Source organism: Lagenorhynchus albirostris, chromosome 4 (genome assembly GCF_949774975.1).
Source record: "Lagenorhynchus albirostris chromosome 4, mLagAlb1.1, whole genome shotgun sequence".
Classification (NCBI taxonomy): domain Eukaryota; kingdom Metazoa; phylum Chordata; class Mammalia; order Artiodactyla; family Delphinidae; genus Lagenorhynchus; species Lagenorhynchus albirostris.
Genome location: NC_083098.1, coordinates 85,314,540 through 85,339,749, shown reverse-complemented (window position 1 = coordinate 85,339,749; position 25,210 = coordinate 85,314,540). Strand labels below are relative to the sequence as shown.

The 25,210-nt window shown below is 44.8% G+C and overlaps 2 protein-coding genes across 4 annotated transcripts in view; one reads left to right on the top strand and one right to left on the bottom strand.

The window, feature by feature from the left end:
- Positions 1-488: 488 nt before the first annotated feature.
- On the bottom strand, positions 489-1,512 carry LOC132519099 (basic proline-rich protein-like). Its single transcript, XM_060147048.1, has 2 exons — positions 1,321-1,512; positions 489-1,166 (listed from the first exon to the last, which is right to left on the bottom strand). Exons 1-2 carry the CDS (start codon positions 1,510-1,512, stop codon positions 489-491), a joined length of 870 nt encoding a protein of 289 aa, XP_060003031.1.
- KLF3 (KLF transcription factor 3) overlaps positions 1,458-25,210 on the top strand; it is a 36,522-nt gene continuing 12,769 nt past the window's right edge. Inside the window, exons 1-3 of one of the 3 annotated variants that reach the window (XM_060148357.1) lie at positions 1,519-1,585; positions 11,285-11,346; positions 17,181-17,276. In XM_060148357.1, the coding sequence (XP_060004340.1) occupies positions 17,220-17,276 (57 nt within the window). In that variant the 5' untranslated portion in view covers positions 1,519-1,585; positions 11,285-11,346; positions 17,181-17,219. Of the gene's footprint in view, positions 1,586-10,730; positions 10,746-11,284; positions 11,347-17,180; positions 17,277-25,210 lie in introns of those variants that run through there. The other 2 variants (XM_060148358.1, XM_060148356.1) reach the window with 2 other exon arrangements.

Here is a 25,210-nt window from a genome sequence, read left to right as displayed (position 1 = left end):
AACTCGAAAAGCATTTAAACTTGGGTACCAAGCTCTCCAAAGTCCTTCCAGGGGCCTGGCTGGGACAGAAAGCGAGTTTCCGCCTCCCGGCTCCTGTGAACTCCCCCGAGGACGCTCGCGCTCGGTCCCAGGGAGGCGACACGAAAGGAAAGGTCGCCGCTCCGAGCCCTCAGCTCGACCCGAGTTCTCCCTCTGGGCGGGAGGATCTGGACCGAACTTTGCCAAGTTTTCCGACAGGCCTGGCTGAGCAAATGCCGCTGCGCCCGTCGCCGTTACGCTCCAGCGGCAGGCCCGGCCGTGAGAAGTTTGTTCGAGGGTCTCCCGGCCTTCAAAGAAAAGTCCCGGGAGTTGGGGGCACCACCCTGCCGGGCCGCACCCCCGTGTAGCGGGCGACAAGGGGGCCCCGGCGCCCCCGGGCACAAAGAAAGCGCGCCAGAGGATGGCTAACGACCTTGGAAACTCCGGACCATTTTAGGGTTTAAGTCACCCTAACTGCCCTCCCTTTCCTCGCCGCTCTTTCTCTCCCGAATCCGCCCCCGTCCACCCGCTGCTTCACCAGCGGTGCCTTTTTCTGCTTTTTCTTTAAGAGAGTTGTCTGCGCTGGGCCCAGGAGGGGCCGCGCTGGGCGCGGGGCCCAGCCCTTCCCGCCACGCCCCGGGGCCGCCCTTCCCGCCGGAGTCGGCTGATTGATGGCCCCGACCGTCCCGGGTCCCCCGCCTCGGCTCGCCCGCGAGCCCGGCTGTGTGTTTTGGAAGCGGCGCAGCGGGCTGCAGCGCTGTGACGCCCGGAGCGGCCAGCGCCGCCCTTCCTTCCCCCCGGGCTCGGGCGGCGGCGCGGCGGCGGGTCCGGGCCGGGCGGGGCCGCGGGCTCCCGGGCGGAGGGCTACAGGGAGGGGACTTCGGGGCGGGGGCTCCAGGGCGGGGGCGCGGGGCCGGGCGGAGGGCGGAGGCCGCGCACGCCCAGCCCCACGGCTGCACCGCGCTTCGCGGGACAGGTTGGGCAGGCGGGGCGGCGCCCGGCTCCGGGGAATAATGAGTGTCTGTCAGGCCGTCCCCGGGTGACTGGGCGGGGCGGGGCGGAGGCGGCGCGGGAGGCGAGGGTGGCGGGGGAAGGGCGCAGGGCGGGGTGCGTGTTTGCGCTAGTGACTCGGCCGACCCCTCCGGCGGCTGCCTCCACCCAAGTGGGTGGGGACCCGCCCAGCCCGGGCGGCCGCGGCGGCTCCCTCTCCCCTCCCTGACCCTCCCACCCCGGGTCCCAGCCTCTACTTACCCCGCCAGCCCTGGGAGGCTCGCAGAGCGAGCGGCGCCGGCGTCATGTGACTGCCCGGAGTTGGTGCCAGGAGCCAGAGGGGAGCCAGGAGCGGAGCCGCGCGGAGCCGGGGCCCGAGCTGGAGCGCAGCGCGAGCGCCCGCCGAACCGAGCCGAGCCGCGCCCGCCGCACGCGCGCCAGTCCCCGTCCCCTGCGGCCGCCACCGCCAACGCCGCCGGGACTGGAGCGCTGACACCACTGCATCCGCGGGTTTCCAGGCAGCCCGGATCCGGGCCTTTATTTCTCGCCTGCAGCGCTCAGCACCGCGCCTCGAAAAGTAAGTCCCCTCTCCCTCACCTTTCCTTCTCGCCCCGACTCCCGCTGCCCCCCTTTCCGGCTCGTCCGGTTTCCTTTTTTTTCCCCCCAAGGGGGGGCGCGCAGTGAATGGGTTGGGGGTGCAGCGCGGAGGTTGGGGCGCTCCTGGGCTTGGGAAAGTGCAACAGCTCCAGGCAGCCGGGGGTTGGGGTGGAGGAGGAGGCGAGGAGGAGGGGGCCCCCGGGTTCAGCGGTGGAAAGTGTGGGATTGGGGAGAGCCACCGTGCGGATCGGCGGGTGCGGGGAGCGAGGCTGGCGGCGCCTGCCGCGGCCCCAGTTAGGGCGCGGGCGGGGGCTCACCTGTGTGGTCCCCCGACAGCCGCCCGCCCGCCCGCCCGCGATTCCCTCCAAAGCTCCAGAAATCTCAGTTCCCTCCGCGTGTGGCAACGTTGTTTGGAGAAAGGTAGCGCAGAGGCCGCGCGCTCCCGCTCCTCCCCCTCCTGTTCCCCCACCCCCCGCGCTCTCCCCCTCCCCCTCCCCGCCCTCCGCCTGCGCCCCCAGCAGCCCCCCTCCTCGGACGGGGCGTGCTGTCGCTCACCCGCCGGCGGAGCAAACTTGGAGCAGCTTCGCGGGCCTTCTGGGAAGAAACTTGGGGCGATTGGGAGTGAAGGCAAACATCCCAGTCTCGGTGCTGGAGCCCAGGAGCTGCCAGGGCGTCTGGATTCCCGAGGGCAGGAGAAAGAGCTGGCCGGGTTTGGAGAGTCCTCCTCCGGTGCAAGGAGAACCTGCCGCAGTGTCTGGAGCAAGGATTGCAGCGTGGCTGGAGGCGGAGAACGCCTTAGGCAACTGCACGCAGTGTTAGGGACCCGAGCCGGGTGGGGACTGAGGGACGGATCCCTGGACCCGCACCCTTGGGACCTACCTTTCCGAGTGGCTTTTTTGGAGATGGCAGACAATACCTGGAATTGTCATAGCTACTTCTTTGGCAGATAAAAGAGAGAACACTCTACGCTGCTTTAAATTTTACAGCAATATACAATAATACTAGATGAAGAACGTGTGAATGGGACTATTTTTAAAGTCAGGTTAAACGGAAATTGGTAATTGCTCACCTTCTTGTATTTCACTAAAATAAACATTTTACACTGAATTTTTTTTTTACTCAGAATGTATTTTTCCATTAATGTCATCCAAGACACTTAAATGTATTTATATTCTCACAAGAATCTAGTATATGGAGAAAAGTATGAAGTAGTATTCTGAGTTCATTTAGATTTAGTATCTGTAATTATTAAGCAAAATCAAGTGGGGAATAGGGCAGTTGTTCACTATAGGTTATTCCACAGAACAATTTTGTGCTGTCCTTTGCTGAGTGCTTTATGTATGAATTTGAGGAGCATTTTTAAGAGAGAAATCCATCTGGATGATAATCTGTCTAGCCCAAGAGAAGACTTGCTTCTAGGGAAAAAACAATTTAATAACACTAACATCTTCAAAATTTTGTGAGTTAGTATCTTTAAAAGAGTTAGTAGTATCTTTAAAAGAGTGGATGAGTTTCTTCTGACTTGAAACATGGATTATGGGAGTTGCCCTTATTCTGGTAACAGAACCTGAAATGGGATGTTTGATTAATTTCATTTAGCTCCCTAGAGAAACTGATATCTCAGTTTCTACAGTCAGTGGGGTTTGCTGCAAAACTGTTAGAAGAAAGCAGCCTAATGTACTGTGGGTGAGGTCAGTGAAGATAGGCTGTAAGGAGCATTCTGTTTGCATGAGGAATGCAAGTATGAAAATCCTAACGTGAGAACAACAAAAGTAACTGCTTAGACCACAGAACCTTGTCAGAGGTAAAACATGACAACATAGCTTTGGAGAGAGCTATTGTTTTTTTCACTGCAAAGTTTCTAAATTAAAACCCAATCTTCTGGTTGCTATGGACACAGTGATGCCTTTTTTTTCTTCTTTTTTTCTTTTTTTTTTTTTTTTACCTGTAGTTATGTCTGCACACAGATTCTTAAATCTCTGCTAATAGAAACCTGAGTTAAACAGTACTGGCTAACAAAATAAAGAAAAAAATCAGAAAAGGACTAGTGAGTGGATTTTGCTACCTTAAAAATACCTAAAGGAAAAATAGACATTTTAGGATATCTTATACAAATTGATACTCTATTCTGCAGATTGTATAACAATTTTGGATTAAATGAAATATCAGGAACAGAATCAGATTCTCAAAAGGTGGATTTTTGTAAATGTGTGTACATGTAGAACAGATGTGCAGCTGTGTGGAAGTATCTTTGTAACTATGCAGTTGAAAAAGACAGTGAAAATTTGGGGTGACTCTAGATGTCCCACACTCTTCATCTTAGAATTTAGTTCTGTGGCTCAGGGACACTTACAGTTGGTCCCACTTCGGTTATGCGGGATGACCCCAGTGTCAACTGAATTCTCAGCAGCTGTGCTGTCTCATTTTCCTCTTGATGCTCTGAGGCTGAACAGTGATCATTACCCTATTACCTTAACCCAGAATTTGATCGTGACTAGAGACCATCCATTAGGATGGGGGAGAAAGAGACAAAAGAAATTGGTAGGGAGGCTGGTGTTAATTAGGAAGGTTTCTGCTGCTTGAATATGATAAAATCACGTGTTCACTTACGGTGTTTACTGTATGTGTAAGCTCCTATTTGTAAATAGGGCAGGTCCCCTGTATAAAGCTGGTGTTATTATTCACACCCATAGAACAAACACCTCCACCCCCCTGTTGTTGTCTTAAAAAACTCCAGCTGCTCATGAATATAGGGTCAGGGAGGGCCGGCTAAATGTTTCTCTGTGCTTTCTCTCCAGCACAGCCAGCAGAGCTGTTTCCTGTTCTTTGTTTCAAGGCTGGGGTTTGCGTCATACATTCCAAGTGGCATATGTGTGCTCTTTCCTGTTTCAGGCTGTTTTCTGGTAGATCAGTAGCCCAGACCAGGCCATGGTCCCTGCCCCTAAACTCCCTATCCCCACCCAGGGAGTTATCATGTCTCTACACACTTACGATTGCCTAAGACGCCTGTGTTATGTCATAATGAGAAGTCAGTTAACCTTTTCACATACACCCTTTGCTCCCATGTGTTTGTATGGGTGAATAAATGCTTTTACCTTTTTTAGTTTATCATTGCCAGCTTGTGATTTTAAGAAATGTGTGTGCATGTTGGCTAGAAATCTAAAGGAGGTTGTTTTGTTTGTTTGTTTTTCATTCTTGTTTTGAGATAGGCATTTTGCCCTGAAGCTGTCAATTTTGGATGGGGTTACCACCTTACAGTTTAAGAAGATCTAGCATGATCTGAGGATGTGGCTCACCCTTGCATTTCACACAGGACATTCAAGGCACAGGAGGCTTCATGGGATGGAGAACTCAAGCAGCCTTGGCAGCTTGGACAGACTTGGAAGTCTTGCTTATGTTTTAAGGGAGAAATCTTCTATTGAAGCAAAACATAAGATGTATTGAGAGTACTACAGGATTATTTCTTTTTAAGGACAAAGATTTGACTGTATGCTACATCTGATTTCCAAACTGTTCTAAGAATAAAAAGCTCAAAAAAAAGGAGAACTGGAATAAGTTCATTTAATGATAGTTTGGAAATTTTTAACCTTATATTTTGAAGACAGAAGGAGAATGCTCTTGTTTTTATTGTTTTACAGTAACAACTTTCTCATAATCCACCCCCCCCCTTTTTTTTGGTATATTCTGTCAGTTGTGAGTTAGCAAATTTCTGGGTTAACCATTTAAAACCGACTTTAACAAACTATTTTTCTGTTCTCTAGAAATGAAGTTTTAAAAACAAGGTTGGAAAAGAAAACTTTTGACAAGTTTCCCCCTTAAATATCTTATTTGGGGATTTTCTCTAAAATCTAAAGGAATTATCTGCAGTGTTCTCTAATGGAATTAATGGAATGAGTTGCTGAGGAAGCACATCAGGCCCTACCTATTCTTCCCCAAATCGGTAATAATAATAATAATAATAATAATAATGCTTTGGTTTTAACATCTCTTCCCATCACGTTTTTCTTTGATAGATAAAAGAGAAATGCACAATATGCTATTAAGAAAGCTACTAGAGTCAAATAGTAGGATATTGACAACCTTCCAAGAAAAAAGATGGGAGTTTGGAAAGTTTCAATAAGATTTTTCCTTTCTTCTTTGGAGGAAGCAAACTTGAAATACTAAGCTGCTTGTAGGACAAGAGGCCTTTAAACTAAATTCATAAGTAACACAAATTGAAGTAAGTTTTTTTGGTTTAGTTCCAAAGTTGTGAACAATTCAACTAGATTTGGTAGACTGAGTCTTTATTTGGCTTACCCCAAATCATTCTTTCCTCCCTATTTGTTGGGAGAGGGAGTTGGTTAATAGAGGTGATTAGGATCTAATATGTTCTGTCAGGAAAAATTCTGCAAGCTTTTAAATGTAAGCTAAACAGTTGGGAAAAATTGTACCAGTCTGATAGTTATTATAATTACCAAAAAAGTGAGGGAGGTGAACACAATAGTTTCATCTCTAAACCATGTAAATCATTTATCTCCATCCCCCCCCTTTTTAGATACTTGCTTTCTTAATTTGTCCAAATCAACATTTCTGCTATAAAATGAACAGCTTTCTTAAGTGGTTCTTACTCTGTTTTCACACCCAGTTGTGTTTAAGAAAAATAAATACAGGCAACCTCATCCTTTAAGTATCAGGAATTACATTTTTCTGGAAATTGGGTTTCTTTCTGAAGTGCCTCAGTTATCATTGGTTATAGCTTTAAAAAAAAAATCCTAGAGACATAAAACAATTGATATCTGGTTTGCTAATATGTAGTATTCCAGCCAAAACTCATGATGGAGTGAGTTGGAAGGGAAGGATTAGGATGGCTTTTAGCATTCTCATTTTCAAGCCTGATCTGTCCCTTTCTTAGACCCCGTTTCTCATCTGAAGCAGTAATGCCAGAGCTCGAGACAGGAAACCAGACAGCAGTCTGCCCTGATAAGAGAGGGCATTGTCTAAGGAAGGTAGCCCTGCTTTCCCCTCCTCAACTCTCCTTCCTTGAAATTTAGTAGTAATAAGAGACACAATGCTATAGACACAGGTTTTGAACCAGAACTAGGACTGTTTTTTCCCACAGCAAATATATGTATGTATATACATATATACGCATACATATATACACACACACACACACACACACACACACACACACACACATGTACGTCTCTATGTATATCCTTTTAACTGGCTCTGTGTGTTTTCTAGAATATCACCATAGTTAAATGGCACATTAGAAAAAATTATCAGTGTATTTTGTATCTATTGGTCAGAGTATTTAATAGTAAGTTTCTTTCTCTAGCAAAGCAGATTCCTAGAGCTATTGGAAACTCATTCCTTTGTGTTGGCAGGCCGAATACATTATCACTTCCCCCATCTCATTATTAAGGGGAGCTGGAGACTGAATGTAGTAAGCTAAGTGGCCCTTCAGCCCGTGCATTCCGTGTAACCCTGGGTCTAGCTCTTACCCTCTTCCCGGAAGGGGGTGCCTCCTGAGACAGCCCCCTTCCAAGAGGACCCTGAAGGAGCCCAGCTTAACCTGGGACATGCTTAAGATGGTTGCCAATCTCTAGAAGGCCTGGGGCTCTCCAGAGATGGCCTGGAGCTAGTCTCAACCCAGATCAGTGGAGTTTGGTCAAATCTAGACAGAAGAGGTCCAGCAGACACTGAGGTCAGCGCCTTCTACCCTGGAGAGCGACCTGTGATCCAGTGTGGGGTTTTTCTCCTTTGTCCCATATGCTCTTCATTCTAACTACTGTTCTCCGAGTCTAATCACTGAAATCCACTCTTCTGTTTGTTCTTGCACTTTACACCCTGGTACCTTCCAAAGCTTTGCACCTCCAAACCGCTAACATTAGGAAGTTCAAGTTCCTGTTCCACTTAGTTCTCCAGACAAGGGTGTTTTGTCTCCCAAGCCTCCTGAGTAAAGTTTTCACATTTACTTTGCGTTTCGGGTTTTAGAAGATGATTTTAAGGCTCGCTGCACTGGCCCCTGGGCAGATTTTCCTTGTGTGAACCCCTTGTGTACAGTCACTCTGAGGCCCTTGCCCTTCATTTTATCCTAGCATGTAAGAAGGGTAGTTTGACATCCATTCATGTATTCATCTCACAAGTATTTACTGAGCACCTACTCATTAGAGCTAATCTAAGATTGCAGTCATTTTTCTCAGTTATGCCACAAAATGGAGTAGGTCCAGAGTGATCTAACCTGAAAAGTCACTTGGAAATCGTAATTGTCTGCTGGAACCTCCCCATGGCACTGCCTTCCATGGGCCAGTGTGGCACACCCCCCCCCCACGCCCGTGGCCCCAGGGGAGTGCCCCAACTATAAGATGATTCTCCTTGAGAGTGAGTCCCATAGCACAGAGTAGAGCAGAACAGCAAGAGCCGCGAGTCTGCAGTGGACAGACTTGGCTTCTGGCTGCAGCTCCAGCCAGCTCTGTGAATTTGGGCGAGTCTTTTCACCTCTGTTCCTCCATTTCCTCATTTCTAAAATGGGGACGAGGACCTGACCCTTCCACCTTTGTACAGTTATTATGAGGATTTCCGTATTTACTTGGGTGAAGCTGCCAGTTTTTTCTGAACAGTTTTATGGATGCACTGCCTAATAATCGGCTAATTTGGGGCCTTCAGAGTGTGTCTTTTGATGTTGCGTCCAGGCATGCGCTGAGACAGGAGAGGCATCAGGGACCAGCGGGAAGGAGTTGCAGTCACCACTGCTGTAAATACACTGCCCCTGGTTCCAGATCCCCTAATGACAGACCTGTCTGCAGAACTCTCCATCCCACTCTTGATGTGTGTTGTCCCCTGCCAGGGAGACAGCAGGGTGGAGTGCCAGGTCCACCACCAGCCTTGAAGTCTGACTACTTGGGGTTCAAATCCCAGCTCTACCACTTTACCAGCTGTGTCATCTTGGGCAGATTAATTTACCTCTCTGTTTCGGTGTTATCAGTAAAATGGGAAGGTAGTACCTCCCCACCTCATAGGAATGAAATGACACAGTCCATGTAAAGAACAGCACCCAGAGAGTGCCAGTAGGAAACCTGTGACATCACTGAGCCCCTGGCTTTCCTTGGTCAATAGAAGAGGCTTAAAACAAAACAAACCGAGTGTTTGTTACACACACACCTTGAAGTCGCCTCTTTCTCTTCTCTCTTGCTGTCATTTTTTTTCCCCGTTACACACACACACACACACACACACCTTGAAGTCGCCTCTTTCTCTTCTCTCTTGCTGTCATTTTTTTTTTTCCCTTATATTAGGTGTTTTTTTTGTTTGTTTGTTCGTTTTGCGGTACGCGGGCCTCTCACTGCTGTGGCCTCTCCCGTTGCGGGGCACAGGCTCCGGACGCGCAGGCTCAGCGGCCATGGCTCACGGGCCCAGCCGCTCCGTGGCATGTGGGATCTTCCCAGACGGGGGCATGAACCCGTGTCCCCTGCATCGGCAGGCAGACTCTCAACCACTGCGCCACCAGGGAAGCCCCAACCTATCTTAGGTTTTAAAACAGAATAGAGACCTTGACACTAGACTTGTTTAGAAGATCTGTGGGTGGGTAAAAAAAAAAAATCAGGATGATGCTGATAAGGTCTCTGGAGGACCCGGAACAGGCAAGGTTAAGGTTAGGAGCATACCTTTTTTTTGAGGAAGTTTGGTTTAATAGGTTTCCTTTAGGTTAGGTCCCCTTACTCCTATTACTTATTTAAGGGAGGTTGGTTGGTTTGTTTTTATTTAAGGGAGATTTCAAGTGCATTCGAAGGGAAAGGGAAGTGACTGTGGGACTCCTCATACCGGCTCAGTGCTTTTATATTCACTCCTTTGGGCCTGGCAAAAAACTTAGTGGACGTTCCCGATCTCCTCTGGGGAGCAGGGAGGGAGCCCCTCTAAGGGGATGTAAAGCACTCCTGTCCTCAGGTGCTGCCAGTCCGGGTGGTGGTCCTGGGCAGACCATTTGTAAAGTAGAAAGGCGCAGCCTATCTAGGTAAGAAGAGGTGGCCTCAGATTGGTCAGGGAGCGATCAGCTGGCTGCGCCAAGCGGCGAGGGCCTTGAGCTGGTCTTTGAAGAATTAGGAGGATTTAGATAAGCCGGAAGGGGACGGGCATTCCACCCTGGTTGCCCAGCGTCAGGGCCGAAAATGAACAAAGGCGGGGTAGGGAGGCGGGGGTGGGGGGACAGGGCAACCAGCGTGGAGGGTTCCTGGTGGAGCTGGGGCAGCTGGTAGGAGAGGGGACGCTGAGCGTGGTGCTTGAACTGACTCTGCAAGCCCTGGGGGTCCCGTCGGAGGAAGGTTTGGGAGCTTGGGAAAGACCAGCTGAGAAGAGGGCTTTGAGAAGTGTAGGTGGCAGGGGCGTCAGGATGGATTCTCCATCCTGGGATGGACTAGTGGAGGTGAGACCCCAGTAACACAGTCTTGAGGTACTGAGGGCCTGGCCCCCTGGCGGCAGCGGTAGGTGTGGAGAGAAAAGTTGGGGAGGAAGGCTTAAAAGATGACCTCTAGGCTTCCACGGTGAGTGACGAGAAGATAAGGCAAATGGGGGAGGGGAGCAAGGAGGAGGAGCGTTTCCGTCTGGGAGGGGTTGAATTCTCTTACATAGCACTGGTGCAAAATGCTTTTTTGTTTGTTTACTTTTGAAGGAAGAGGGCAGTATTAGCTCAGTTCCACATCCAGAGGTTCTGTGGCTCTGAAATAAACGTTTAATGGAGCATCCTCAGGAGCCGGGGGAAATACCACCACTTCTTTCTGGTTATTTGCAAGGTTCCAGCCATCTCCGCTCAGACTGGAATTTCCAGGAACTGTCAGCTGACCTGAGCCAATTGGTCCCTCCCAGTGCCCTCCCCCCCGGCAGGGCGGGGCCCCATGGGTGGAGGCCCCTTAGGGTGGAGTTGGGTGGGTCTCCAGTGATAGGGCACCCAGCGGAGAGGCAGACGGAGGCAGTGGCCTCACGCAGCCCTTCTGGGTCTGATTATATAACACTTCACAGAAGAAAACTGAGGGCTGAGGCAGACCTTGTAAGATGTGTACACAGCAGGAGTACACATTCGAGGTGCTTTTCAATTGAGTTGAGGTGGCTCGCCCTTAAAACTAAAATACAAAATTGTCCGAGAGCGTGAAGGACGAAACTGAGTATGTAACCTCAGTAGGGAAAATGATGAGTGTTCGCTAAAATTTCTTTAAGAAAGATGTTGTAGGCCACTAACTAGGTGGCCTTGAACTTGAGAGTTTACTAAAGGGTATGGGCTTGGGTTTCCCCTCCCCCACCCCTGCTCTGCTGGGCTCCAGCTGGAAATGTGTAGGGAGGTTGCTTGGTTGTTACCTTTGCACCTGTCCTTATTTACATGCAAAGGCAATTGCTTCACTTGGTCTTTCCGAAGTACAGGGTGTGGGCAGAATCTTATCTGAAGCCATGTCCTGTTTGGACAAGTCAGACTGCCTTGGCAACTCTCCATAGGGTGGAGCAGATGGGCGGATGCAGGAAAGTAAAGTTGGGTGGCTCGTTAGCCGAGAGGGGAGAGGGCGGATTGTTTGCTCATGGGTCATTACAGTTAATCTGAAACTAAGTAATTAACTTCTTCCCCATTTACAAAACATTTTCATGTAAAATAACTAATTTATGAGGGGCAAAGATTCAGAAGTGTTCCATGGAGTTTTTCCTTTCGCACCAGCAATAGAAGACTGAGCTAGGAGACAGATCACCGAGTGACGTGAAAACGAGACGCCTTTCCAGGTAGGTGCCAGCATTTGGCTGTCCTGAAAGGAGGCTCTGACTTAGAAATGCCTGCTTACATCTGTTGTCTGGCCTCTTGTATTTCTGGCCAGAGCAGCTGCCTTTAAATTTTCAACTCCTGGGAGCTCTTGGAAGAGTTTGGGTACAAAAGTAAACAAAGAAAATTTCTTTGGAAAGGAAGTTTAGCTACAGGGATGTTGCCTGCCTGCCCTGGTCCTCCTCCTGACCAAGAATTACACACACACACACATTTTTTGTTTGTTTGTTTGAACTCTTTTCTTAATTTTTTTCCCTGAAGCTCCTTTGGGGAGGAAGGGGTGAGGGAAGGCAACATGCTTCCCTCCTTTAACATCCAAACACTTGGGAGAATTGAAAGGGGCGCTTACAGACGGTGTGTTGGTTTGACCATCCTGTTTTTCTCCTTACACCTGGCTGAGGTCGGCTAGGAAACAGATTAGCTTTGAGGGAGGCAGGTAATCTGGAGCCTTAGGGTCAGGCTGGGCTGGGGGAGAAGAATACAGGGACCCTTTGAGTGCATTAAACAGGAGATGAGAAGAGACAATGTCAGAAGCAAATCCTGATACATCACCAAGAAATTGACTTGAGATGCGCACATTCTCTCTCCAGACCCCCTTCCGTCCCCCGCCTCACACCTCTCTCTCTCTGTGTCATGCTTCTAAGGAAGGGGCAGTTATTTATAAGGTTGTTTCTGTAATAAAATGAGCTGTAGCTTCAAGACGAGCTACTTTCAAAGGAGGCTGGCAACATAACCTCCTCTTACATTAGGGCCTGTCTGTATTTCTAAGCTCTGCGGCTTATTTGTACCCTCATAAAGCAATTGTTGAGTAGGTCTCTTGGAGGGCTGGAAAGGAGACGAAACTATATTGCTTGTGAAACTTCATGTAAGCGATTCACCAAAGCTTTTTAAGACGTAAACATGCGGTTGTGCATTTTGGCAAAATTCTGAGCCTTCTTTTGACATCTGAGAAGTCAGAAATATAAGTAGAGAGAGTGTGAAGGGAAATCTGTTTCTTCCTTTTGGAGGAAAATTCAGTTGTATTGGCCCTTCCCAGCAAAAGAACACGGTTAGGGGAAGATGACATTTGTTCCAGTGATGGAAGATTATTTTGGCAATGGTGATGTTCCTATATTTTTGCTTTTAAGCAACTTGATAACTTAGAAGTTTTTTTAAACCAGTTTTGCCACTTTTTTTCCTCTTGTAAATGCAGTTGTGTTATCCTGGGATTGCTAGTTTAGAATGTATGTTTCCTAAGCTAGTTAAACACAACTAAGATGTAAATGTGTTAATGTTTGGGAAATAGTTGTAAGAAAAAACAGAACCATTTTGGGGGGCCTTCTCATCTCTGTGATAAGAATTCCTGAGCCTACTTAAAACCCCACCACGTTTAAAGACCTTGATGTTGGCAAACTCAATTTACCGCCTCTGTCCTAGTCTTTATACTTGTTTTAGTGCGCCACCTAATGGTCCTACTTGGGACTGCTGTCAGGGTTGTGTAGTAATAGTTCTACAGCATTTGTAGTTTACTCAACATTCTTTTAACATGATGGTAATAGCCCCAGAGCACTGAGTCGCCCACGCGTTCACAAAAGCCACTAAGTTTAGGAACCCCAGTTCTTCCAGTGCGTGAGTTACTTCCCAGTTATATGGAAGGCCCTTTGGAGACACTGCGGTCACTCTTTTCTGATTCTAGATCAGAACCCAAAGACAAGATCAATGCTCGTGGCCAAAAGTGGTCTGTTCAGAGACGGAAACAGTAGGTACAGAGTCTAGACGTTTTCTGCAGTAAATTAACAAAAGCCTGATTTGTGTTAATGTGTTTGATTCCCTTCCTAAATTTGGTTTCTTTCTAGCTTAGCTTCCGTCTTATTTTTATTAAAAGTTTTAATTATAGAAGTAATAAATTTAAAAACGGGCACACAGGTGTGTATAAAGCTGCTGCCCCACCCCTCCCAAGAAGCTCTTGTTAAGGGTTAGGGTGTGTCTTTTTCTTTTCTTTTTTTTTTCACCACGTGACCTCCTCCATATCCTGTGACTATCATTAAAAGTATAATCAGTCATTTTAGAAGCTACCAAATTCAGACCAAAGTGCTGTTAAGCATGTGAGTGGACAGTGAGTTTGGTTCTGTTCATAGTGATATTTGAATTTTGCACAGACTTTTTATTGTCCAGTGATACATTATTTAGCTAGGAGTTTCAAAATGAGGTATTCTCAATTGTATCTTGCTTCTTCATTTATTAATACTTGTGTATGAGAAATATCCCTTCATCAGTGATTGAGTTACTCTTTGAGGTACAGTTCTGAACAAATAAACATACCTTTACAATTTTTTTTTAATAAAAATGAATCAGGTTTTGTTAGAAGGGATGCTTTATGTTAGACGATTTTTTCTCTTATAAGTCTTTCAAAGCACTAATTTCCCTAAATTTAGATAAAACACAAAAATTAAAGAATGAAAGTAATTTAGGTAACGTCTTAAAATGACCCAAGCTATAGCAGGTTAATGTGTAATTCATTTCTAAATGGGTTCAGTTCTTATGGCTATAGGCGTTTGAAAAAGTTATTGAAGGCTTTATGAGCTAAATGATGGTGTTAAAATTTGAGCCAAAATGAGCTACAGAGCCCATCATCTTAATTCCACCGCGCTGCTCCTGCTTGTAGGAAAGGATTCCAGGTAAGGCGAGGTGTGGAGATGCTAGGAAGCTATTGCGATGGTACAGCAGTCAAGTAAGTGACAAGGCCCTATGTAAGATCTCATACAGGGTGTAGGCAGCTCTTACCTTTGAAACTGAATTTAGTCTGGGTTTTTCAAGGGTGGAGGGGATTGACCTCTAAGGCTAGGTATCTTGGCAAAGAGACAAGTACCTGGCATTTCCGAAATCGGAACTAACAAATTTAGTGCTGTTTGTACAGTATATAGATCCAAAAATTGTGTGCATATTCAGTGATATAAACGACTTAAGAGGGCAAAAAGAGGTTTTTTGTTTTGTTTTGTTTTCATCTCATTTGATTTTTCCCAAAACCTTGAAGGTAAGTGTTTTAGGAAGTAGGCAAAGGAGGTGTCCTCTGCATTTTACATGTGAAAAAGGGTCTCCCTCCTCCTGTCCCTCATGTCAGGGGTCAGGTGCAGATCTCCTGCTTGAGTCTACAGATCAGGACTCTTTGCTTACACTCCTGAGAATGTGAGTACTTTTGTTTAGAAGGATTTGCAGCAAGATACTGTCTAGTGGAGTGGATGAATCTGTAAGAGTAAATTAAATTTAAAAGGCTTGGGGGAGGATGACCAGCTGTGGGACGAGGCTGCTGAATTATCTGACCTCATTGATATAAGGAGGCTATCTCACGTCTTTTGTTTACGGTCCGCTGTAGGGCCCTGGACAGCAATTCTTAGAACCATATCCATCTGTACAGCTGCTAGCCTGGGAACTGGTTAATAATAGATCCAAAGACACAAAAGGGGTTTTCATCCTTCATTATGAAATCATCCATTTTTCACTGGCTGTGGGGTTTGTTCTTGCTGGGATACAGAAGAGGGTGGTAGCACCATTGATTTGAGCAGCCTGGTATCAAATTGTGTTCACAGATTATAATACGTCCTGTGATGTAGGAAAATATAATTTTGAAGTCAGGGCCTTATGTTGAGTTAATGATGATATTCACGTGTTGTCACAAGACCCAGGACGGTCTTTCTTCAATGAAGCAGTGAAGCACAAGAACTACACAGTATTACTTTTATAAGTGTGTGTGATGATATCTTAGTTTAACCCATAGAGCATGGACACCACTGGCTACAGAATTGCTATCGTGGAGGTGGGGATGGGATGTTTAAATACTGAAATACAGGAAGTAATCTAAACCAGGGATTTCTATACCTTTTTCTGGTAGAACTCAATCTAGAACTTGTTTACGTTCCCACCCAAACCAAAGTAATACATAAAGACCTCACTTCTAACCAAATTTGGATAGGAGGTGCCTGAAGAAAGTTGTTGATGTTCTGGGTAGTATGCGGGTGGTGGTTCTATAACGTATGAAACGCAGTTAAATGTTCAGCAGACTGAATATTTTGTCTTGTGAGGAAGTGATTGATTTGATGTATTTTAGTGCTAGAAGTGGACAGTGTAGAACACAGGAGGAAAGGGATAACGCGAGCATCACAAAAGACGAAGAGAAAGATCCAGCGAATCAAGATGGACATTTTCTTTACATTAGGCTAAAGATTGGCTTATTTCCTTATGAGGAGAAATTAGAGTAAATACAAGGTAATAGTCTTCATATTAAAAAAGTGCTTAGAGGGCTTCCCTGGTGGCGCAGTGGTTGAGAGTTCGCCTGCCGATGCAGGAGACACGGGTTCGTGCCCCGGTCTGGGAAGATCCCACATGCCGCGGAGCGGCTGGGCCCGTGAGCCATGGCCGCTGAGCCTGCGCGTCCGGAGCCTGTGCTCCGCAACGGGAGAGGCCACAGCAGTGAGAGGCCCGCGTACCGCAAAAAAAAAAAAAAAAAAAAGTACTTAGGAAGCCATAAGCAGGGACCGGGAACTCAAGACCTGAATATAGGCATTTCTCAAAAGAAGAAATGTGGGGAATTCCCTGGTGGTCCCGTGGTTAGGACTCTGCGCTTTCACCGCAGGGGGTACTGCTTCGATCCCTGGTCAGGGAACTAAGATCCTGCGTGCCGTGCAGCGCGGCCCAAAAAAAAAAAAAAATCAACTTGTAAAAGAAGAAATGTAAATGGTAAATAAAGATGAAAAAGACTCAGCTTCAATAATTAAATCAATAGAGAATAAAAATCGTTTGTCATTTTGATATTAACAAATTAGCAAAGTTTTCATTTTTTTTAAATGATCATGCACATTGCTGGTAGGAATTTTGGGAAACAGGTTCTATTTTACTGATGGAAATTATAGAGTATCTTTGCTGGATGATACAGCAAATGCTTTGGTAAAAGTACATGCTTCTCACTCTAGAATTCCCCTTCATAAAATTTATCCTAAAAATTAAGGATGTGCAGGAGGATGTAAGTATAAAAGTGCTCATTGCTATCTGTAATGGTGAAAATGTAGAAGCAACTTAAGTGCCCAATAAAAGGAATTTTTAAAAATCTGATTGGGGACTTCCCTGGCGGTCCAGTGGTTAAGACTCTGTGCTTCCTCTACCGGGGGCCTGGGTTTCATCCCTGGTGGGGGAACTAAGATCCCGCAAGCCGCAAATATCTGATTGGTTCACACAGTGGCACACTGAACTTGATGGTATGGAACCACACTTACCGAAAAAGAAACATTTTCCCAGTAAACTGTTAAGTGAAATTACGGGTACTATGTAGTATGCATATTACAATCCACTTTAAAAGAGAGTTTGGAGGGATAAAGACAAATATATTCACGATGGTTGGTTCTAAGTTGTCTTTTTGCCTGCCTTGGTTTTTTCTGATTTTTCTGTAACAAACAAAAGGGGGAAAGGAAAGGCGTTTAACATTCATATATGATGTTAACTTCTAGTGAGCTGCACAGTAATCTTGAACAAGCATGGCTGCTCAGAAGAGGCTGTACCTATTGTTCCAGAAACATCAGGGTTTATGTATTTGAGTTAGAAATGCCCGTTGGCTCTCACCCGGTTATGACCATGGAGTCTGGTTTTAATTATATAAAATGGCATCTTTCATAGGTAAGGGAAACAAATTCCAGCCATTCCGGGGGCAGGGGAGGGGAAGGAGCAGAGACGGGGGAAGGGTGGGGAATATTATATATATTTTTCTTTTTACTGATTTATATTGAAAGTAACCTTGGGATTCAGAGAAACACTTTGTTTTGTTTTCTAGGCCAAACACCAGAGCACCCTAGAAAGCATAATTAAAAGAATGCTCATGTTTGACCCAGTCCCTGTCAAGCAAGAGGCCATGGATCCTGTCTCGGTGGTAAGTTTTCCAAAACCGAACACCTCTTCTTACTTATTCCAAGTGGTAATAACTCTACTGTGTGTTGTGTTATTCCTTAAAGCCACTCGTTACTGGACAGGCATTTGATAGGCAAACTTTTCTGAAAGCCCCTGGTAGTAAGTGAGGTAAATACCCTCCTAGCAACTGTGCTGGGATCCATGTTTCCTTAAGCCCTGTGCCCCAAACCCCCACCAGCCCCCAAGATGTGATCAGCGCAGAACTTGGGCCACAGGAGCATCTGCTCACAATAGAAGTAGTTTTACAAAACCCCCTCCATTACCAGTTTTTTAGTTTGAGTTCTCAGGATTATTGGTTTTGGCAAAAATAAGTTTGGCCAGATTAATTTTTTTAAATTAACGTGTATTTAGGGATATTAAAAAAAAACTGGTATGCAATGTTTATCATGTTTAGGAAGCAGTTTCCAAATGTACCTACACGAAATCTGCATCAAGAACGAGTTTACCCATAATTCAAAAGGAGTCGTGTACCGCAATGTTCATTGCAGCTCTGTTTACAATAGCCAGGACACGGAGGCAACCTAAGTGTCCATCGACAGATGAATGGATAAAGAAGATGTGGCACATAGATACAATGGAATATTACTCAGCCATAAAAAGAAACGAAATTGAGTTATTTGTAGTGAGGTGGATGGACCCAGAGTCTGTCATACAGAATGAAGTAAGTCAGGAGAAAAACAAATACTGTATGCTAACACATATGTATGGAATCTTAAAAAAAAAAAAATGGTTCTGAAGAACCTAGGGGCAGGACAGGAATAAAAACACAGACGTGGAGAACGGACTTTAGGACACGGGGAGGGGGAAGGTAAGCTGGGATGAAGTGAGAGTGGCATGGACATATATACACTACCAAATGTGAAATAGATAGCTAGTGGGAAGCAGCCGCATAGCACAGGGAGATCAGCTCGGTGCTTTGTGACCACCCAGAGGTGTGGGATAGAGAGGGTGGGAGGGAGACGCAAGAGGGAGGGGATATGGGGATATATGTATATGTATAGCTGATTCACTTTGTTATACAGCAGCAACTAACGCACCATTGTAAAGCAATTATACTCCAATAAAGATGTTTAAAAAAAAAGAAGCGTTTACTTAGAGGTGTTTTTCACTTGAAATCACCACCCAGACTATATAGAAGAGTTTCTTAAACATGTTTGTGAATGTCGTTTTTTTTAATACTGGGAGAAAAAAAAGTACTCCATTTTATCTCATGTAGTGTTTAGGCTGTCCTTCAAGGAGCTGATTAAAAAGATGAAAACTGGGGGATGGGGGAACTCCTTGGTCCTTTTGCATGTAAAAATATATTAAGAATAAAGTGATTTGCTTAAACTTCTAGCAGCCATATGGAGCTGTGACAGGGGAGAAGCTAGGGAAAGAATGAACTTGACCCTGATGATGGAATTTCGTATCACTCAGAAAAGTCTGTGACTGGGAGGGAATTACGTTCACTGTTTTTTTCAACACCTTAGTGCTAAGCTAGCCCCTCCTGTGAGCCAGGCGCCTCTACATGCTTCTCGGCCACCAGGGAACAAGTAATTAGTCCAGGTGTTTATAGAGGTGCAACACCAGTGCTATGGAGGTGAGACATGGGTGACAACAGAAAGGTGTCCATGACTGCAAAGCAGGGAGTGGCTGAGACTTGAGGAGATCTGGTTTAGTGAATATAACAAGGCCACGCTCCCAATTCTGTCCTGCTCTTTTCTTCCATGGGCTTGGAAAATACTCACAAAGGGAAAAACTTGGCCTGAGTTGTGTATCTGAAGGTTGGTAATGACACACTTGCAAAAATTAGATCATCCTTATGCACTGGCTGTGGAGGTTCCTGCCAAAACTGTTTATACAAGACACAGGGGTCACTCCGAGGCCCTTGGAACTGAGTTGCCATGGAGATTCCTGTGCCAGTGAAGTGTTTACCACTGTGTACAGTGAAAAGTTGTCAGGAAATAACATTCACCTTCCTGCATGATAACTGGATAACTGCGTGTCTGAATATGATAATAACAGAGCAATAAGAATTATATTAATCAAAAACTAAATTGACTTCTAATGTTACTCGTTTTGTCATCAACCCCTTCCCCCAACTACTGCATGATCATATTGAAGGAATATGAAGGTATAAAATTTCCCCGTTAATTATATCCTTGAAATATGAATAGGTTTTTAGTACTGAAGAATATGATTAATTTGATAAATGATGCAGGACCATCAGTGATGCATTTTGTAATCAAGCATGAGAATGTGTCACGAGAGCCTAATTTAAAGCTAAAATGAAGTTGGCACAATACAGTGAAGTGCAAGGAAATACACTTTGCCGAAAAAATGGAAATAAGATTAATTTGAAGTACCGGTTATACTTGTAATGCTGGAACTTATATTAATATATGGAGTTAAAATATGTAGAAGTATTTTTGCAATTAATGGTCTTTTTCTCCTTCATGCTCTAGTTTTCAACTTCTGCAGATGCTTATAGGATTTAATTACATTGTCTCACCAAAAGGTAGTTTCAGTCCTTATAATAAAGTTTCTTTTTCTTAATTCAGCAAAACCTCAGTTAACTAAAACATTTGGGGAGTAGGGCATTGTGATTATTTTACATGACAAAATTAAAAGCTTTTGTTTCCACTCTTAAATCTTCATATTTTATCTTTCCTGCCTTCATAGGTGGAGTATATGAAACCTGATTTATTGTGCCTTTTTTCCTTTTTCCTTTTTAATTCTGCCTTTGACCTGAAGGTTGAGGTCTTTGTTTATTCAAGTCAGTGTTCTAAACATTAAGCCGTAGACATGTGTAAGATTCTTTTTGTTTTAATTCCACATATGAATAAAAATGTTTTACAGTGACTTATTCCCCTCCCCCACTCGTTTTTCTTAAAAAGTGAGAAGAGCAGAAGCAGTCTGCCTATTTGGTATTTTGCTATAGTTTAGAGAAAGTGAGGAAATGTCATTTTTCTCTTGCTGAAGTATAAGCCTTCATACTTCCCACTAAACCTTGTGCCTTGAGGCACATTAGACTTTGGACTGTCAGTCCTGTTAAGATTTGCAAGAATGGGGAGCAGAGTACACCTGCCTCTGTGCCATGGATCTCTGTTACCTAATATCAGTGCGATGCTGGCAAAACCATCAGCAGCTCCCTGAGCCTCCAATTTTTTTTTTTCTTATTTGTGAAATTGGAGATTTTTTATTTGTAAAATGTGAAATGGCAGGTGTATATAAAATATGCCCATAAAGGAGTTGTTTTTACCGATACTGCCAAAGAAGTTTGAAAATTAGAACTTAATTCAGGAAGTGAGAAAGAATTTTTAAAAGTATTCCCTCATATTCTTTTCCTACAGGAAGATTACTTTTGAAGAACGTGTATTTTTTTCTTTTCCTTTAATGAAAATTATCATCTAACGGACTCCTTAAAGATTGAGAAGTACTTAGAAATCAGTAGTCCCTCTGCTGTGTTCTGACAGAAACTTGTCATGACTTTTCTGAGCCTGGTAGAAAGAGAGCTTTCTGCTTTTGTTTGCATAGAGGGGCATGACATTTGCTGTTTCCAGCGAGTTTGTTTATAAATGCACCATGCCTTCCTGCACTTGGAAGCCCACCCTTGGTATGAAGATTCCTTTGACCTGCCATCGCCCTGTAACGGAGGGCACATGTTTTTCATATGAATGAACAGTGAAACAGAGACTCGTCCACGTTTCATGGAGTCACTCCATCCACTTAAACCATCTTGTAGTGGAAAACCCACCAAAACTATTTCCAATAAAATGAGAAACTATTAATTCTCACTTTCATATGAAGTGATAGCACTGGAAAATTATCCAACCCCTGTGCCTTTTTCCTCACCACACTTAAAAAAATCATGTTTTTGAGAATCAAAGAATTGGTATTATCCTGAGCCTTGTCAGTAGTAAAACCTTGCAGGGAGAGCCTGTTGATTCACATCATCCATTCATCCGGTGTTCTTTGAGCACCTGGGCTGGACCCTCATCTCCCAATCCAGTGACAGGAAGCCGCCAGCAAAGAAATAACCCACAGCGCGGAGGTGTGAACACTTGAATGCGTGTTACAGCAGAGGGAGAGAACTTTTCTTAACAGCAGATCTTCTGGAAAAGTAAACCCATTGCTGCCGCTAGTGGGGGTCAGGAGTGGGGAAGCCCTGCGTGAGTCTTGTCTGCAGGCTGCTCTGTTCCCGGGAACAGGGCTCCTTGAGTAAGCAGTATGCATACGAGCCAGTGGATGCCTGGCGGTGGCCGGAGGCCCTCTTTCTGCCTCATCAGTACTTGCCTCTGATTTGGATTTCACTGGTGCAGCCACACTTATCTGCATTGCTTTGTTAGAAGACAGGAATGGTCTGGAACAGAGAAGAAGCAACTATTACCAGGGTGTATCCACCCAAGGTACACACCCGAAGCAAGCCCGGTATCAGTCCTTACACTGTGGAGAACCAGACTGTTGCAAGCTGATTGCAGTGGCTTATATGCTCCACCCAAATAAACATGTCTCATAGAAGGTTCTGGTAAACATTGCTATGAAATTTGCTAGTGAGACAGTTTGAAGAACCACATTTTTTCACCCTTTAGCAAGGCAGTCGGACTGGAAGTTGTTAATAGTGTACTCAGTCGTGTGCCCAGGTCCCAGCAGTCCCCCTGCTTTTAGCCCTAGAGTCTTACAAAAACCACATGTCCAGTATAGCTGGCAGGGGGTGTTCACGGGAGGGCAAGCTCTCTGCAGAACTGTGCACAATGTTTGTAAAACTTAGCTCTATGTGTGGATGTTTCTTTCTTTATGGCTTGAGAAACCTGAGACTGTTATTAAATTTGCAACTCTCCCAGGTTCTAAATTCCTGCTTTCCTTAAACTCACCCCACAGATAGAAAAATCCAACAATGACAGCAATAAAAGTATGTCCTCATTTTGCATCCTATGTAGCTGCCAATAAGTTGGCATTAAAATCTAGGTCATAGGAATGTCTTTGAAGACTAGGGCTGAAAATAAGGGAGAAGCTACAATTCCATGAGTAGAAACAATGAATACTGCCTCCCATTTCCTGGAGTTTTTGTTTCTCATACCAGAACTTTTGCCCTTTAGAAAATTATATCAAGATGGTTAAACTTTAGAACCAGGAGAAATCTTTTTTTTGTCCTATAGTTAATTACTTCCTTAAACCCTCATTGTACAAAGTTTGTAATGTTTTGTTAGCAAACCTTGTGCCTCTTTTTCTTTTGCCTATTTCAATATTTAAATTTAAATCCATTTCATATTAATATTACTGTATATTTTGGGCCTCTCACCTTGTGTTGCACCTGTGTGTGTCTAGTTCTAAAGAAAGGTAGAAACAGTCTTTACCTCATTTGATCCTTAATATGTAATTCAAAGCTATTTTAAAAAAACAATTTGTATATTTTTACAAATTCATGTTTCCTGATTTTATATCCTCATGTCCTTGTTTTTAAGCAGTATTATTAGTGAAAATTCTCCCCGCCCCCGTCTTTAAATTGCATTTAAACAGTATACCATTTTAATAATAAAAATTAGTATTTTTATTCTGTATCTCTGTCATTTAGAGCCAGGCTGTTCCAAGGGTGGTCTGTGGCACCTTAGGTCACTCCCCAGTAATTCAGAACCTGCCTTTTAACAAGATTCCCAGGTGAATCTGTGTGCTCAGTAAAGTTTGAGAAGCCCTGATAGGGAGCATCAAAGCCCATTGCAGCGCACACCTCTTGTATAAGGAAGGAAGACAAGGGACTCCCAGGACGACGGTGTGTGTTAAAGTTCATCACATAGGTATCTCATTGAGTCCAGTTTTAATCATAACCTCACAACCTCCTGGAAGGTGGGTATCCGATACCACCTTGACAGATTTTGCCATATCCTCATGGCTCCTGCACTCCTAATATTTATTTAGTAATTTTTCTTGCCCTAGAGATAGAATTGCTTTTTAACATAATAAAGTTATTTTAAGAGGGAACTTTGTATCACTACTGTAAAAGTTATTTTAAAAGGGAACTTTTTGTCACTACTACTGAGAAACATAGTTTTTTCTTAATGCACTTAAATAAACACATAACTATTCTAAAGCTCTGTGTCTGTCAGAGAGATGTACACCAGACTGCAGGAGTCACTGTTCCATGTGGTTATGTAGGTTACGAATGAGGATACAGGTAAAGAAAGAAAGGACAAAAGAACAAAGTGCATCTTAACGATGAGAAACTGACATCAAAACCAGATTAAGATAAGTACTTGCCTGTCCCCTTACTTTCCAATACTCTGATGCTCAGTTGGCCCAGAGAAGGAATCGGGCATCTGGAATTTTAAAGCAGCACAGCTGATTCTGATGCATAGTCAGGTGGAGATTTACCCAGTGAGGCCCAGAGAGGAAAAGGGTGTGATCTCAGTGGCAATCCCAGTCAAAAACACTGCTATTCCACAGTTATTTATAACTCAAATTAGTGGCCATTGGAGGGGCTGGGGAGGCTCAGAAATTAATAGTGCATTTAAGCTGTTTCATTATAAGGCCCCACTGGTGGGTTTTCTCACTTGCATCATGAGCTAGTGTTGCCTCAGAATCACAAACACATCGGATTTTAGAGCTGGAAGAGAGGCACAGTATGTTACTTTTCACTTTCACTGTAAAACATTCAAATACAAGTAATGTTCTGCAGGCAGACTTGACATGTTACCACTAAAAATTTCAGTTTCCCTAAAATGCCTACAAGTAAAGAAAATGACTTATGTTGAGTTTAATTTTTTTAAAGCATTCTACAACAGAGTTCTCTATTTTTTAATTTTAGTTAAGGTACAGAAGTAATTTTAGGGAATTCCATGGCCAAGGACAGAACCCATAGTGTGCAATTATGATTGATTTATATTTAAAGCTGGTACATGAGTTAGATTACCTTGGTATTATAAGAGAGAAATGAACTTGAAGATAAATTAGGTCAGTTGTGGAACAGATCTTAGATTTGGGAGGAAAACCCTTGGTATCTCCTCCAGTATCTTGTTAGGTTGTCCTGCAGCCTCTTTTGATGAGGGAGGTAGCAAGGTGGAAAGGAGACAAGGCAGGACCTCGGCCCGTGGGCAGGTCCCTTCCAGCATCACGTGTCTTTGAGTCCTGTTACATTAGCTCATTCTCACAGTTCTGTGTCATCCACACATTTGGAGATTAAGTCATCTTCTACAGTTTCATTCAAACTGTGAATAAGTCCATCACACAAGTTGGAGCCAAGAACGTAATCACCCTCCTGTGGGTGGCCTTCTACCGTGTATAGGTGTGTAGGGTGACTGGCCATCCTGGCGTGCCTGAGATTGAGGCATTTCCTGGGATGTAGGACTTTCAGTGCTAAGGCCGGGACTCGTAGCATGGATGTGTCAGTGGCTGAAGACCATCCTAAGGTACTGCCATGCAGCTCTGCTTGTCCCTGGTATACACAGCATATGAGAAACGGTCAGTGTCTTTCTGCTGGGCTGGAGGACACTAAAGGCAGGGAGAGTATTTCCTGCCAAGTAGGAAACCCCAGCAGAAAATCAACAAGGTTAGCTGGCTTGGCTGATTCTTGGTGAACCTCAATGCCAACTCCTAATGATAAACGCCCATAAGCCTTCTGTTTCATAATCTATTTTAGAATTTTTCCAGGTACCATCCTCTGCCTTAACATTGGACATGGCCATAACGGTAGAATTAAATTTGAGATTTTTCGTGTGACACAGTTACCACATTAACTTTATTGATTGATTGATTGATTGATTGATTGCGGTACACGGGCCTCTCACTGTTGTGGCCTCTCCCGTTGCGGAGCGCAGGCTCCGGATGCACAGGCTCAGCGGCCATGGCTCACGGGCGCAGCCGCTCCGCGGCATGTGGGATCTTCCCGGACCCGGGCACGAACCCGTGTCCCCTGTATCGGCA